General features: G+C 36.7%; 1 protein-coding gene across 5 annotated transcripts in view; it reads right to left on the bottom strand.

Annotated features, from left to right (window-relative positions):
* The window catches only part of LRBA (LPS responsive beige-like anchor protein), a 736826-nt gene that overhangs the window by 435985 nt on the left and 285561 nt on the right, over positions 1–15280 (bottom strand). For all 5 annotated transcript variants that reach the window (XM_023513466.1, XM_023513464.1, XM_023513465.1 and 2 more), the window contains one exon: positions 8564–8672. In XM_023513466.1, the coding sequence (XP_023369234.1) occupies positions 8564–8672 (109 nt within the window). The remainder of the gene's footprint in view (positions 1–8563; positions 8673–15280) is intronic.

The following is a 15280-nucleotide window of genomic DNA, read 5'->3' on the forward strand; positions in this document are numbered from 1 at the left end:
AGGCTCCGTCTCAAAAAAAAAAAAAAAAAGGAAAAGAAAAAGAAATATTTATCCCCTTTTCAATTCCACAAGTTTCCTCCTTCCTTATTTTCTCTCAATCATACAAAAAAAGAACAAATGTACTACCCACCACCAGGATCAATAAATTAAAAAAATTAGCCAAGTTTGGTGATGCATGCCTATGGTCCTAGCTGCCGAGGAGACAGAGGTTGGGAAATGGCTTGAGTCCACAAGTTTGGGACTGCAGTGAACTGTGATCATGCTACTACACTACAGCAGGGGTAATAGAGTGCGATCCTATCTCTTTATAAAGATTTTTTTTTTAATATGGGAAAGAAAAATTCCAGTATTCTAAGAAAGCCGCCTTGCCAATCTCAAATAAGCTGTCTCTTTATGATAAGAAATGAAATATTGGACAAAACTCAAACTATAGCTTGGGGGGGGGGAGCACAGCTTTGCATACAATGGAGACAAAAAGGGAAGAAGTCACTAAGCTATTCTGCAGACTATCTAGACAGAGTATGCTAAGATTAAACAAAAATAGAAAGAAACATAGCCTGGTAGTTACATAAACATCTACCACTAATCAACCAACCAATCAATGTGAGCTAATAAGTACATTTTTAACTAAAACTTTATATATACAAAAGACAAAGAATCCTGGGATAAAATATAGCTCTATTAATGAAAGGAAATTCCTCATAATTATTTTCTTCTAATAAACAATTTAAAATGATTTTTAAAAGTTAAAAGTAAAAATAAGTGAATAAGGAAAGAAAAGGATTGAAGACCTAATAAATTTATAAATAAAACATAATCATTATAGACATAATAAAAAATTATAAATACCAGGGACAACATAACATACTGAAAACTGAATTACAGATGGAGAAATAAGGCTAGAGATCAAGGAAATTAATTAAGAAATAACTAATAACATGAAAGATAAAAACACACACACCCCTAACATAAGTGTCACTAAGAAAAAGAAAAGACTAGCTTGGCAGTGTGGTGGGCCCTTGTAGTCCCAGCTACTAGGGAGACTGAAGAAGAAGATAACTTGTGCCCAGGGGACTGAGGTTGCAGCTAATAAGATGATGCAAAGGCACCTAGCCAAGGCAATGGAGTGAGATTCTGTCTCCAAAAACAAAAAGAAAGAAAGAAAAGAAACTGAGAAGAATATTTCAAAACACAATTTAAGAAAATTCCTAGGAACTAAAGGAAAAACCAAAATCTTTAGGTTATAACAATATACTATAGGGCAGGATAATTTGATAAATGATGGAGCCATCAATATGGAGCCATATTGCTATTAAGGAAATGAATTCAGAGAGAATTGCCTCATCTTGGAAAGAGCATAGCTTGGGTCACCCTCTACCAACTACTGGGGACCGCGGCCCACTGGCTCCCCAGCTTGGCAGCCTGAGGTGAGCAGCTGAGCCAGGTCCCTGCAATCTGCAGCTCTGGCGGCAATTCCCATCTGATTCCTGTGACCCGCAGCGCAGCCGGAAACTCCTCCAGGGCTTCTGCTACATGTGGCCCACAACTGGCGACTCCCACCTGGCTCCTGCAACCCTTACAGCCCACGGCCTGCGGCCAGTGACTCCTACCTGGCTCCTACCACCCCTGAGCACCCCCCCCCAAGCCGGTGACTCTATCCTCCAAATTCCTGCCCAACTCCTGCGGACTATGGGGGGTCAATGGCTTCGCCCTTGGGTTCCCCACCTGGCTCCTGTGACCCTTGCAGCCAGTGGCAACGCCCTCCCAACTCCCCACTGGCTCCTGCCACCTGCACACAGCAGTACCCCAGGCCAGCAGCACCACCCCCCAACTGTGGCAGTATGGTCCCTGAAAGCAGTGGCAGCTCCATGGTCCCTCCCACTGGGGTCAAATTGAGCTGCCAATGGACCCCCCGCTGCCTAGATGCTGAAGATCTTTTGAACTCTCCCACCGCATGGGTGTTTGTGTCCACCAGGACAATCAGTTTGAAACTCTTGACCTGGGCCAATCACCCAGGAACCTACCAAGGTAGTACCCTGGTTGTGTTGTTGTGGGAGTTTGGAATTCTCCCCTTCCAGTTGTCGCCTGTGTGTGTGTAGGGGAATGAGGGGGCAGGGGGGCCGGGGTGTCTTAATTGCTTATACATCTCCACAGCTGAGATTGCAGCCCAAAGCCTCTGATTCACTAGGATTGGACAGAGAAATTTATAGCGTTGCAAGCCTTCCTTAAGAGAACGGAAAGAGAGGAAGTCAATAACTTAACTGGACATCTTAAGCAACTGGAAAGGAAGAACATTCCAACCCCAAACCCAGAAAGGAAATAACTAAAATTAGAGCAGACATAAATGAAATTTAAAATAAAAGAATTATTCAAAAGATCAATGAATCAAAAAGTTGATTGAAAAATTCAACAAAATTGATAAACCTTTGGCCAACCTAACCAAAGAATTATTCAAAAGATCAATGAATCAAAAAGTTGTTTGAAAAATTCAACAAAGTTGATAAACCTTTGGCCAACCTAACCAAAACTAGAAAATTAAATCCATAGTATCATCAATCAGAAATGACAAAGGTGAAATAACAACTGACACCTCAGAAATTCAAAAAATCCTTAATTGAGGGGCGGCACTTGTGGCTCAGTGAGTAGGGCACCTACCCCATATACCGAGGGCGGCGGGTTCAAACCTGGTCCTGGCCAAACTTCAGTAGAAAATAGCCGGGCATTGTGGTGGGTTCCTGCAGTCCCAGCTACTCTGATGGCTGAGGCAAGAGAATCACCTAAGCCCAAGAGCTGGAAGTTGCTGTGAGCTGTGACGCCAGAGCACTCTACCAAGGGAGACAAAGTGAGACTCTGTCTTTAAAAAAAAAAAAAATCTTTAATTAATACTACTAAAAATTTATTCTCAGAAATATAAAAATCTGAAAGAAATTGACCAATACTTGGAAGCATGTCAACTTCCTTGACTTAATGAGAAAGAACTGGAAATGCTGAACAGACCTATATCAAGTACTGAAATAGAATCAACTATACAAAATCTCCCCCCAAAAAAGAGTCTGGGAGCAGATGGCTTCATATCAGAATTCTACCAAACCTTTAAAGAGGAACTAGTACCTACATTACTTAACCTTTTCCAAAACATTGAAAAAGAAGGAATAATTCCCAATACATTTTATGAAGCAAATATCATGCTGATCCCAAACCAGGAAAAGACATAACAAGAAAACTATAGACCAATATCTTTAATGAAGAGAGATGCAAAAATATTCAATAAGATCCTAGCAAACAGAATCCAGCAACACATCAAATAAATTATACACCATGACCAAGTAGGTTTTATCCCAGGGTCTCAAGGTTGGTTCAATACTCGTAAATCTATAAATATAATACATCACATAAACAAACAAAAAACAAAGACCATATGATTCTCTCAGTAGAGGCAGAAAAAGCTTTTGACAATATCCAGCATCCATTCATGATCTGAACACTTAAGAAAACAGGTATAGAAGGGACTTTTCTGTATAGGCCATCTACAGCAAACCACTGCATATTGAATGGAGTAAAATTGAAAACATTTCCACTCAGATCAGGAACCAGGCAAGGTTGCCCGTTGTCTCCACTGCTTTTTAACATTGCAATGGAAGTCTTAGCTATCACAATCAGGCAAGAGAAGGTGATCAAGGGTATCTAAATAGGGTCAGAGGAGATCAAACTTTCACTCTTTGCAGATGATATGATTTTATACCTGGAAAACCCCAGCAACTCAACCACAAAACTCTTAGAAGTGATCAAGGAATACAGTAGCATCTCAGGATACAAAAGCAGTACTCACAAATCAGTAGCTTTTATATATACTAATAATAGTCAAGACGAAAAAACAGTCAAGGACTCTATTCCCTTTATAGTTGTGCCAAAGAAGATGAAATATTTGGGAATCTACCTAACAAAGGATGTGAAAGATCTCTATAAAGAGAATTATGAAACTCTAAGAAAAGAAATAGCTGAAGATGTTAATGAATGGGAAAACATACCATACTCATGGCTAAGATGAATCAACATTGTTAAAATGTCCATAGTACACAAAGCAATTTAAAAATTTAATGCAATCATTATCAAAGCATCACTGTCATACTTTACACATCTGGAAAAACAGTACTTGGTTTTATATGGAACCAGAAAAAAACCTCAAATAACCAAGACATTACTCAAAAATACAAACAAATCATGCTACCAGACTTCAAACTATACTATAAATCTATAGTGATCAAAACAGCATGGTACTGGCACAAAAATACAGAGGTAGATGTATGGAACAGAACTGAGAACCAAGAGATAAACCCAGACACTTATCGTCATTTCATCTTTGAAAAGCCTATCAAAAATATAAATTGGGGGAAAGATTCTCTATTTAACATATGGTGCTGGAAGAATTGGCTGGTAACTTGTAAAAGACTGAAATGGGACCCACACCTTTACCATTAACAAACATTGACTCTCACTGGATTAAAGATTTAAATATAAGACATGAAACTACTTAGATTCTTGGACAGTGCAGGAGAAACACTTGAAGAAATTAGCCTGGGAGGATACTTTATGAAGAGGACCCCCCTGCTGGGCAATTGAAGCAACACCAAAAATACATTACTAGGATCTGATCAAACTAAAAAGCTTCTGCACAGTAAGTAAAGCAAGCAGACAACCTTCAGAATGAGAGAGGATATTTGCAGTTTATGCTTCTGACAAAGGATTGATAACCAGAATCCACAGAGAACTCAAATTTATTAATAAGAAAAGAACAAGTAATCCCATTTCATTGTGGGCAAGGGATTTGAACAGAAGCTTCTCTGCAGATGATAGGTACATGGCCTACAGACACATGAAAAAAACGCTCATCATCTTTAATCATCAGAGAAATGCAAATCAAAACCACTTTGAGATATCATCTAACTCCCGTAAGACTGGCTAAGATAACAAAATCCCACAACTACAGATGTTGGCATGGATGTGGAAAAAAGGGAATACTTCTGCACTGCTGGTGGGAGTGCAAGCTAATACATCCCTTCTGGAAAGAAGTATGGAGAATATTCAGGGATCTAAAAGTAGACCGGCTGTTTGATCCTACAATTCCTCTACTAGGTGTATATCCAAAAGACCAAAAATCACTTTATACAAACATATTTGCACCAGATTGTTCACTGCAGCTCAGTTCATAATAGCCAAGTCATGGAAGAAGCCCAAGTGCCCTCAACCCATGAATGGATTAATAAATTGTGATACATGTATACCATGGAATATTATGCAGTCTTTTAAAAAGATAGAGACTTTACCTGTTTTACGTTTACATGGATGGAGCTGGATTATATCCCACTTAGTAAAGTATCTCAAGAATGGAAGAAAAACTATCCAATGCACTCAGTACTATTATGAAACCAATTTATAATCACTCAATTTATAATCACTCTTTCATATGAAGAATAGATCACAACTATGGCCCAAGACAAAGGAGGAGGAGGGAGGGATGGGAGGGGAAGGGGAAGAGTGAATGATGGGATCACACCTATGGTACATAACACAAGGTACTAATAGATGTTGGATCTATAGTATAGAGTATAAATGTCTTAACACAATAATTAACTAAACGAGATGAGGTATGTATTAACCAGTGTGATGCAAGCATTCCTATTCTATATAAAATCAGCACATTGTACCCCATAAATGTATTAATGTATACATGGTCTATGTGTTTATGACTTAATAAAAAAAAAAAAAAGAAATTGAATTCAGGGACAAAGAAATCTCAAACAGAACAAAGAAAAAGCAAATCAAAAATAAAGTAAAACTACAACTGTCCTCTAAAAGTAACACTGAATGCTATAAAACAACCAAGCAATGTCTACCAAGTTCAAGGGAATATAAATGATAGCCACTAACACACATATTAAATCTTAGAATGTCCTCCAAATATAAAGTGAGCAGGCAAATATTCTTATATATGAAAGAATTTTAAGTTTACAGGACACACAAGCCCCTTGTAGAAAAAAAAAAGAATAATGATGAAACCTAGCCAGTTAAGAACTGAGTCAAAGGCTCGGCGCCTGTGGCTCAAATGGCTAAGGTGCCAGCCACATACACCTAAGGTGGCAGGTTCGAATCCAGCCTGGGCCCACCAAAAACAATGACGGCTGCAACCAAAAAAATAGCCAGGCGTTATGGCGGACGCCTGTGGTCCCAGCTACTTGGGAGGCTGAGGCAGGAGACTCGCTTGAGCCCAGGAGTTGGAGGTTGCTGTGAGCTGTGATGCCATAGCACTCTACCCAGGGGAATAGCTTGAGGCTCTGTCTCGAATAAAAAAAGAACTGAGTCAAAGAAAGAAGCTGGAAATTAAGAAGTTGTGACTAACCAAAGGGGGCATAGGATGGAGTATAAATTTGCTTACATATAGAATATTCAGGTACTACCAGAATTCTTTTTTTTTTTTTTTTTTTTTTTTGAGACGGAGCCTCAAGCTTTCCCCCTGGGTAGAGAGCCATGGCATCGCGCTCACAGCAACCTCCAACTCCTGGGCTCAAGCGAGTCTCCTGCCTCTGCCTCCCAAGTAGCTGGGACCACAGGCGCCCGCCACAACGCCTGGCCATTTTTTGGTTGCAGCCGTCATTGTTGTTTGGCGGGTCCGGGCTGGGGATTCGAACCCGCCACCTTAGGTGTATGTGGCTGGCGCCTTAGCCGCTTGAGCCACAGGCGCCGAGCCCAGAATTCTTATTATAAGACTGAACGTTATAAATTTAGACAATGTGAAAAACAAAACACTGATATTATTTTACTCTCACACATACAACCTCCCACAAAACCTATGCAGCATAGAATGACTTCCCACTAGTTTATATTTTACTCTCTGTTCTTTAATTAGATTTTATAGTCTCGTTCCAAAGAACATCTATACTTTTCCTGCAGAATTTGACCCACAACATTCTTTTGTGTAAATTGTGCATATGCTGTATTTCAGATTTCCTTTGTTAGCTGATTACTTGTCAAAAAAGAAAAAGCTATTAATTTTTTGCATATTTATCTTGTATCTAATAATTTCACCAAAATCCCTTATTAATTCTTTCTGGTAGTAAAACTTTTTGGTCTTAGATTTTTCTAAACCATAGCTTTAGGAATTTGTAAGTAATCTCTCTTTTCTTAGATTTTCCTAAACCATAGCTTTAGGAATTTGTAAGCAACTTTTTGGTCTTAGATTTTCCAAAACCATAGCTTTAGGAATTTGTAAGTAATCTCTCTTTTCTAGCATTGATATGAGGTATATCTTGTATTTGCAAGATTATAAAAAATTATATTAAATAATGACAGTGGGTACCATTTATTTTTACTGATATTAACAGAAAAGCCATTAACTGTTTAAAATGATCTTTAATAAAATAAACTTTTATTTAAGTGCTATAAACTTAAATAAAAACTTTATCATATTTAGATTGTTTTCATAGGTAAATTTTTTCATAATTTTAATAAGGCCGGCAGCTAAAATTTATCATAGGATTTTTCCATATTTGTTGATATTTTTACATATTTTCTCTATTTTTAATTTGTTTTTGTATTTATTTTGTAGTTCAATATCCAAAAAGAAATCATCTTTGAATTTGAGGAAAAATTCTCAGTAGTCATCTCAAATAATTCTTTACATTGATGAATTATATTAGCTAACGTTCTACTTAAAATTTTCTATCTATATTCTTAAGTGAAATTGGTCTTCTAGAACAATTTTCAGGTTTGCTGGTTATATAAAATGCAGTTGGAGTGGTTTTCATCTTTTCTAGTATATCAAAAAAATATAAACAAAATGTTAATTTTACGTATGTTAGAAAGAACCCATATGGTACTTTTTAATTTTTTTCTAATTCTGCACCAAATGTTTGTGTCAAATTTTCTAGTTCACTTCATGTGAATTTTGGTCATTTGTATAGCGACAAAGCCATTAATCACCACTATGAATTCACATTTGTTATACTTATTCAAGTGCAACTGCTGAGATAAGCAGTGGTCCCAGAACAAGTCTATCACTTGACTTCCAGTAAGAATCCAGGAAAAGAGATGCATGTTCCTTTATTTCCACAGGGGCAATGATTATTGTGATCTCAAAACTCAAGAGTTGAAAAACTTCACATATCTGTGTTCAGCAACTCTCTTGAAACCTGGAAGATCTCATCGTTGCCACATAGATTTTAATTTCTGGTTAACCAGCTCTGTCTTGCCCAGAGAAGGACAAAGTCCTTCAAAGTCTTTTTCTTTATCAGAAATTCATCAGAAACAAAACCTAGCCCCAGTTATTAAGAAGAGGTCACTCAAACACAGAAACTGCTCTGTAGCTGAATTGAAGTTCAGAGAGAAAAACTAAAGAGAATTGTACTATCTTTCCAGAATCTCTACAACTCTCTCATTAACTTAATTTTTAAATTTTGGTAACATATAAAATGTTTCCTTAGATCATACTACCATTTTACCTAGTAGTTTCCCAAGATTACCATGAAAAAACAGTAATTTTCTCACATCAACCACATGAGTAACCTACCTCAAATTCTGCATGTCTGTGAATATCCTCTGCTCTCTGCCTATTCAGAATAAATTCAGCTTCATTTGCAACTCTTACTAGATGATCCTTCATTGTTTGGCTAAGCAACCTGTAAGAAATGAATATTATCAAATAAATGTATACACATACAACACATATAATTATTTCTGGTTTAAAAGCAACATGTTATTTAGGAGAGGAAGGAATATTTACTTTACTCTTCTGAGATCATCCATAATGAGGTATGATTATTTCACACTAAATAACTAAAGAAAATAACACCAAAAGATTATCTTTCTGGCAACAGCAGATTAGCTTCTATCAAAATAGCTACCTAATAAAAACAACTAAAAATACTGGATTAAATTTGTATTTTAATTTTTTTAACCTTAAAAGTTGCTGAAGCAGCCAAAATTTAAACAATAAAGATCCACAGAAGACTTTCAAGGTGACCTTTCTCATTGAAGCATTCACAAGTAGGAATAAAGAAATGAGACAAAGTAATCATCAGTTACAGAGAGCTAGGCAGACAAAAACTGAGGTTCACTGTCTGTCAATGTGCAGAAGTCCTGGTAGACTACTCAAACTTTGAACAGGAATCCAAGTATAGGAAACAGGAAATAGATCAGGCCTCAAAACACTGCAACTCCAAATGATATTCTGGTGGTTTGTATCTAGAATAACTGGTAGCCAAAAAGCTAAACAAAACTTTTGAAGTGGGGAGAAAATAAGAGAAATATCATTGTAGGTAGGCCATAGTAAAACTCCAGGTTTTCAAAGAACTTCACAATGGCTACTACATTCTGGGTGTAGGCAAACAGGTAATAGGGTAAACTCTTACAAAGACTTAAAAAAAACTAACTGTGAATGATCTTAGTGCCTAAATCCATATAATCAGCTAATCAAAAATCAAAAGTCTACTCTAGAGGAATATACAGAGACATAAATTTATCATTGCAATTTTTTTTTTTTTTTGAGAGAGTCTCAAGCTGTTCCCCTGGGTAGAGTTCTCTGGCATCACAGCTCACAGCAACCTCCAACTCCTGGGCTCAAGAGAGTGTCCTGCCTCAGCCTCCCAAGTAGCTGGGACCACAGGCGCCTGCCACAGCACCTGGCTATTTTTTGGTTGCAGCCACCATTGTAGTTTTTGGTGGGCTCACGCTGGATTCGAACCCGCCACCTTAGGTGTATGTGGCTGGTGCCTTAGCCACTTGAGCCACAGGCACCAAGCCATCATTGCAATTTTAAAACATAATTTCCAATATTCGATCACCAATTAAAAGACACAAAAGACAAATGAATAAAAAGTAAATAGAAACTAATTCACAGAAAATCAAGTAGTAAAGTTTCATATCTAGACATCAAAATAAGTATAGTGTGTTTAGAATAAACAGATTATACAATAAAGAATTTCAGTTGAGAATAGAAACCATAGAACTAATTAACTAAACAAAAAATGAAAATACAATTAGATTTACCATCTTATTAAATTCAGCCTAGAAAAGACCAATTAACCAAAAGATAGGTCAATAGCAAGTAGACTGAAGCATAGCAAAGAAATAATAAAATACAGGGCATAGGCTAATATAAGCTTATTTTGGAACACAAAAAAGAGGTTAGACACATAATTAAGAAATAAACTAGTATCTGAAGAGAGATAATGGCCAAGATATTTCAAAGCTAGAAAAAAAAAAAAGAAAAAAACACTAAGCCATATGTTGATGGAGTGCTACAAACCCAAAGCAAGATAAAAGAAAACCACACTTAGGCATATGATAATAAAACTAATAAGGAAAAAGATATCTTCATAGTAGACAGACGTAGGGAATAAATAAAAGGAGAAATGAAACCTCCTTGCCTTCAAAAGAACAATAGTAAGACTGATGGAAGGCATATCAGAATGAAATGATCTTTTCAAAATACTAAACAAAAAAATAACAGCTAAAAATTCTATGCTCAAAAAATATCTTTCAATAATGAAAGTGAAAGGGTCCAGAATATATCACTATAAAGAAGCCTTTCTCTAACCTACACTTATGTGCCTTAAAACAGAGATTCATAAAAGAATTCAGGTTTCATGAATCCCTTCCCAGAAAGTTTCCCAACCAGAAAAGATGGATTCTTATTCATGAGATGAGAAGTTAGCCATGGAATAAAAAATCAACTGAACACATACTGTTAAAACTATTATATCTCCCATCTGTTCTCCTAAGAGCCCATTTATCTTTCCCAAAAATTATCTGCTTTCCAAAAAGTACCCACCCCCCCCATCCCCTTCTGCTATTAAGATATAAGCTCTAAATTCTAATCCTCTCCTTAAGACACATTTTTCTGTGAACTCCCATGTACTTAAGACTAAAACTCTTTTTTCTTGCTAATCTGTTGTCCATTTATTTCACAGGACTGCAAAAAACTGAACTAAGAGGGTAGAAGAAGTGGGTAGCGCCTGTGGTTTAGTGAGTGGGCCACAGGCCCCATGTACTAAGGGTGGCAAGTTCGAACCCAGCCCCGGCCAAACTGCAACAAGAAGAAAATAAGAAAATAGCCGGGCATTGTGGCAGGCACATATAGTCCCAGCTACTCAGAAGGCTGAGACAATAGAATCACCTAAGCCCAAGAGCTGGAGGTTGCTGTGAGCTGTGTAATGCCACAGCACTCTACCAAGGGCGACAAAATGAGACTCTGTCTCTAAAAAAAGAAGAGCGTAGAAGAAAATGTTTTCTCACCAACAAAAGCAAAACAAGAACATTTTATGAAAAAAAAAAAAAAACAGAATTTGTCACTAGCCAACCCACATTCTTCAAAAAGAATAAAAATGTCAGGTTGATGCAAATCAAGGGAAAAAATTAAAGCAATGAAAACAGCAAATAGATAAATCTAAACATGGATAAATCTAAATCTGAATGTTTATAATAATAATGATGACTTCTAGAATTCAAAAATATTATAATCTTAAAATATATAATAATAGCATACAAGTCAAGAGAACACAAATGAACCAGTACTATAACTTTCTTATATTGTCAATGAATTGATAAAAGGACCAGTTTACATAAGATGTTAATAACGCTAATATTCATGCCATGACCTTTAGGTAATCACTAAAAGTCTAAGATTAAAATATCTAACTAACAATAGGAAAAAAAAATTGAGCCACAGGCCTATTTTCTGAAATTGGAGGAGGAGCAAGATGGCAACTGAGTAACAGCTTCCTTGCAACTGGGCACTGTGAGCCCGGGGAGAGGAGACTTTAGGTATCTCTGGCTGGTGGGATATGTCCAGAAACATCTCTTTGGAGACACAGGGAGTCAGTGAGGAACTTCTGGACCCCATAAGGAGGACAAAAGCAGTGGAGAACTGGACTCATTAAAACCCTAGTCCAGAGGCATGGTAACTTAAAGAGCAAGAGGAAGTGAAAGGAAAATTAGGGCAAGGGAGCAGATAAATCACTCATGAGGAAGAACCAGCAGAAAAATCCTGGCAACATGAAAAACCAGTCCACAGCAACCCAACCAAGGGACCGTGAGGTAGCTACTGAAAAGGATTCCACCTATAAAGAAATATTGGAAATGACAGAAAGGGAATTTAGATTACAGATGATGAAAACAATGAAGGAAACGATGAAGGAAATTGCTGATAAAGTGGAAAATAACCAAAAGGAAATCCAAAAACAGAATCAAAAAAGAGATGAACGATATAAAGAATATAGAAAGGATATAGCAGAGCTGAAGAAACTGAAGCAGTCAATTAAGGAACTTAAAGATACAACAGAAAGTATCAAACATAGATTAGACCATGCAGAAGAATCTCAGTGGCAGAGGAGAAAGCTCTTGAGATATCTGAGATTATTAAAGAGGCAGAAAAGAAGAGAAAGAAAGCAGAACATTTACTGATAGAATTATGAGTCTTTATGAAGTGTTCAAACATACAAGTTAAAGGTATCCCAGAAGGGGAAAAAGAATGTCCCAGGGGAATGGAAGCCATAGATGAGAATATTATAAATGAAAATTTCCCAAATATCACCAAAGATTCTGACTCACTCCTTTCAGAGGATATGGGACTCCAGGTCACCTCAACTCTAACTGAGCTTCTCCAAGACACAAAGTGATGAACGTATCCAAAGTAAAGACAAAGGAAAAGATTCTGCAAGCTGCCAGGAGTAAGCACCAGTTGATCTACAGGGGCAAATCCATCAGGGTGACTGCAGACTTCTCTAACGAAACTCTCCAAGCCAGAAGACAATGGTCATCTACCTTCAATCTACTTAAACAGAACAATTTCCAACACAGAATTCTTTATCCTGCTAAGTGAAGCTTTAAAATTGACAGAGAAATCAAATCATTTACTGATATACAAACGTTTAGGAAATTTGCCACAACAAGACCAGCTCTACAGGAAATACTTCAACCCGTTCTACATACTGCCATCACTGGATCAACAGCAAAGAAATCAGAAATTAAAGGACAGAACCTAACTTCCACAATGATGCAAAACATAAAACTAAGCAAAGGGCTCTCACAAAATAAGATGAAAAGAACATCACCGTACTTATCAATTATCTCAATAAAAGTCAATATCTTGAATGAGCCACTGAAGAGGCATAGATTGGCTGACTGGATTAAAAAACACAAGCCATCTATTTGCTGTCTGCAAGAAATACACCTAACATCAAAAGACAAATTAAAACTCAAAGTTAAAGGTTGGAAAACAATTTTTCAGGCAAACAGAATTCAGAAGAAAAGAGGGGTTGCAATCTTATTTTCAGATACATGTGGATTTAAATAAAAAAAGACAAAGATGGGTCACTTTATATTGCTCAAGGGAAAAATACAACAAGACGACATTTCATTTCTAAATATTTATCCACTCAATTTAAATGCTCCCAGATTCTTGAAACAGACATTACTCAATCTGAGCAATATGATATCCTATAATACCATAATAACAGGTGACTTAACACTCCTCTTACAGAGCTAGACAGATCCTCTAAACAGAAATTAAACAAAGATATAAGGGACTTAAAAGAGACCCTAGAGCAACTGTGCTTCATAAACGCATATAGAGCACTCCATCTTAAAGATAAAGAATATACATTCTTCCCATCATCCCATGGAACATTTTCCAAAATTGATCACATCCTAGAATACAAAACAAACCTCAACAGAATCAAAAGAATTGAAATTTTACCTTGTATCTTCTCAGACCACAAGGCACTAAAGGTGGAACTCAACTCCACCAAAAAATTTTCAAACTCACACAAAGGCATGGAAATTAAACAACCTTCTACTGAATGACAGTTGGGTGCAGGAAGAAATAAAAGAGGAAATCGTTAACTTCCTTGAGTATAACAACAATGAAGACACAAGCTACCAAAACCTGTGGGATACTACAAAAGCAGTTCTGAGAGGAAAATTTATCGCCTTAGATGCCTACATTCGAAAAACAGAAAGATAGAACGTCAAAAAACTCACAAGCCATCTTATGAATTGGAAAAAGGAGAACAATCTAAGGCTAAACCCAGCAGAAGAAAAGAAATATCCAAAATTAAATCAGAGATCAATGAAATTGAAAACAAAAGAATTATTCAGAAAATTAATGAAACAAAGAGTGGGTTTTTTGAAAAAAATAAATAAAATAGATAAACCTTTGGCCAGACTAACTAAAAATAAAAAAGTAAAATCTCTAGTAATCTCAATCAGAAATGATAAAGGGGAAATAACAACGGATGCCACAGAGATACAAAAAATCATCTCTGAATACTACCATAAACTCTATGCTCTGAAATTTGACAATGTGAAGGAAATGGGTCAATATTTGGAATCACACCCTCTTCCTAGTCTTAGCCAGGAAGAAATAGAGGTCCTGAACAGGCCAATTTCAAGTACCGAGATTAAAGAAACAATAAAAAAATCTTCAAACAAAAAAAAATGCCCTGGTCCAGACGGCGTCACACCAGAATTCTATCAAACCTTCAAGGAAGAGATTATTCCCCTACTGCAGAAATTATTCCAAAAAATGGAGGAGGAAGGAATCTTCCCCAACATGTTCTATGAAGCACCTAACTACCAAAACCAGGAAAAGACCCAACTAAAAAGGAGAATTTCAGACCAATTTCACTAATGAATATAGATGCAAAAATTCTCAACAAAATCCTTGCCAATAAACTACAGCTTATCATCAAAAAAATCATACATCATGATCAAGTAGGTTTCATCCCAGGGATACAAGGCTGGTTTAATATATGCAAGTCTATAAATGTTTTTTACCATATCAACAGAAGTAAAACCAAAGACTATATGATCCTCTCAATAGATGCAGAAAAAGCATTCGATAAAATCCAGAATCCTTTTCTAATTAGAACACTGAAGAGTATAGGCATATGTGGCACATTTCTGAAACTGATAGAAGCTATCTATGACAAACCCACAGCCAATATTTTACTGAATGGAGAAAAACTAAAAGCTTTTCCTCTCCAAACTGGAACTAGACAAGGTTGTTCTCTCTTGCCATTACTATTCAACACAGTGCTGGAAGTTGTAGCCAATACAATTAGGCAAAACAAGGAAATAAGGGGCATCCAAATGGGAGCAGAGGAGGTCAAACTCTCCCTTTTGCTGACGATATGATCTTATACTTAGAGAACCCCAAAGATTCAACCCCAAGACTCCTAGAACTCATCAAAAAATACAGTAATGTCTCAGGATATAAAATCAATGT

This window comes from Otolemur garnettii, unplaced genomic scaffold, assembly GCF_000181295.1.
Source record: "Otolemur garnettii isolate 467f Iridium unplaced genomic scaffold, OtoGar3 scaffold00041, whole genome shotgun sequence".
NCBI classification, from domain to species: domain Eukaryota; kingdom Metazoa; phylum Chordata; class Mammalia; order Primates; family Galagidae; genus Otolemur; species Otolemur garnettii.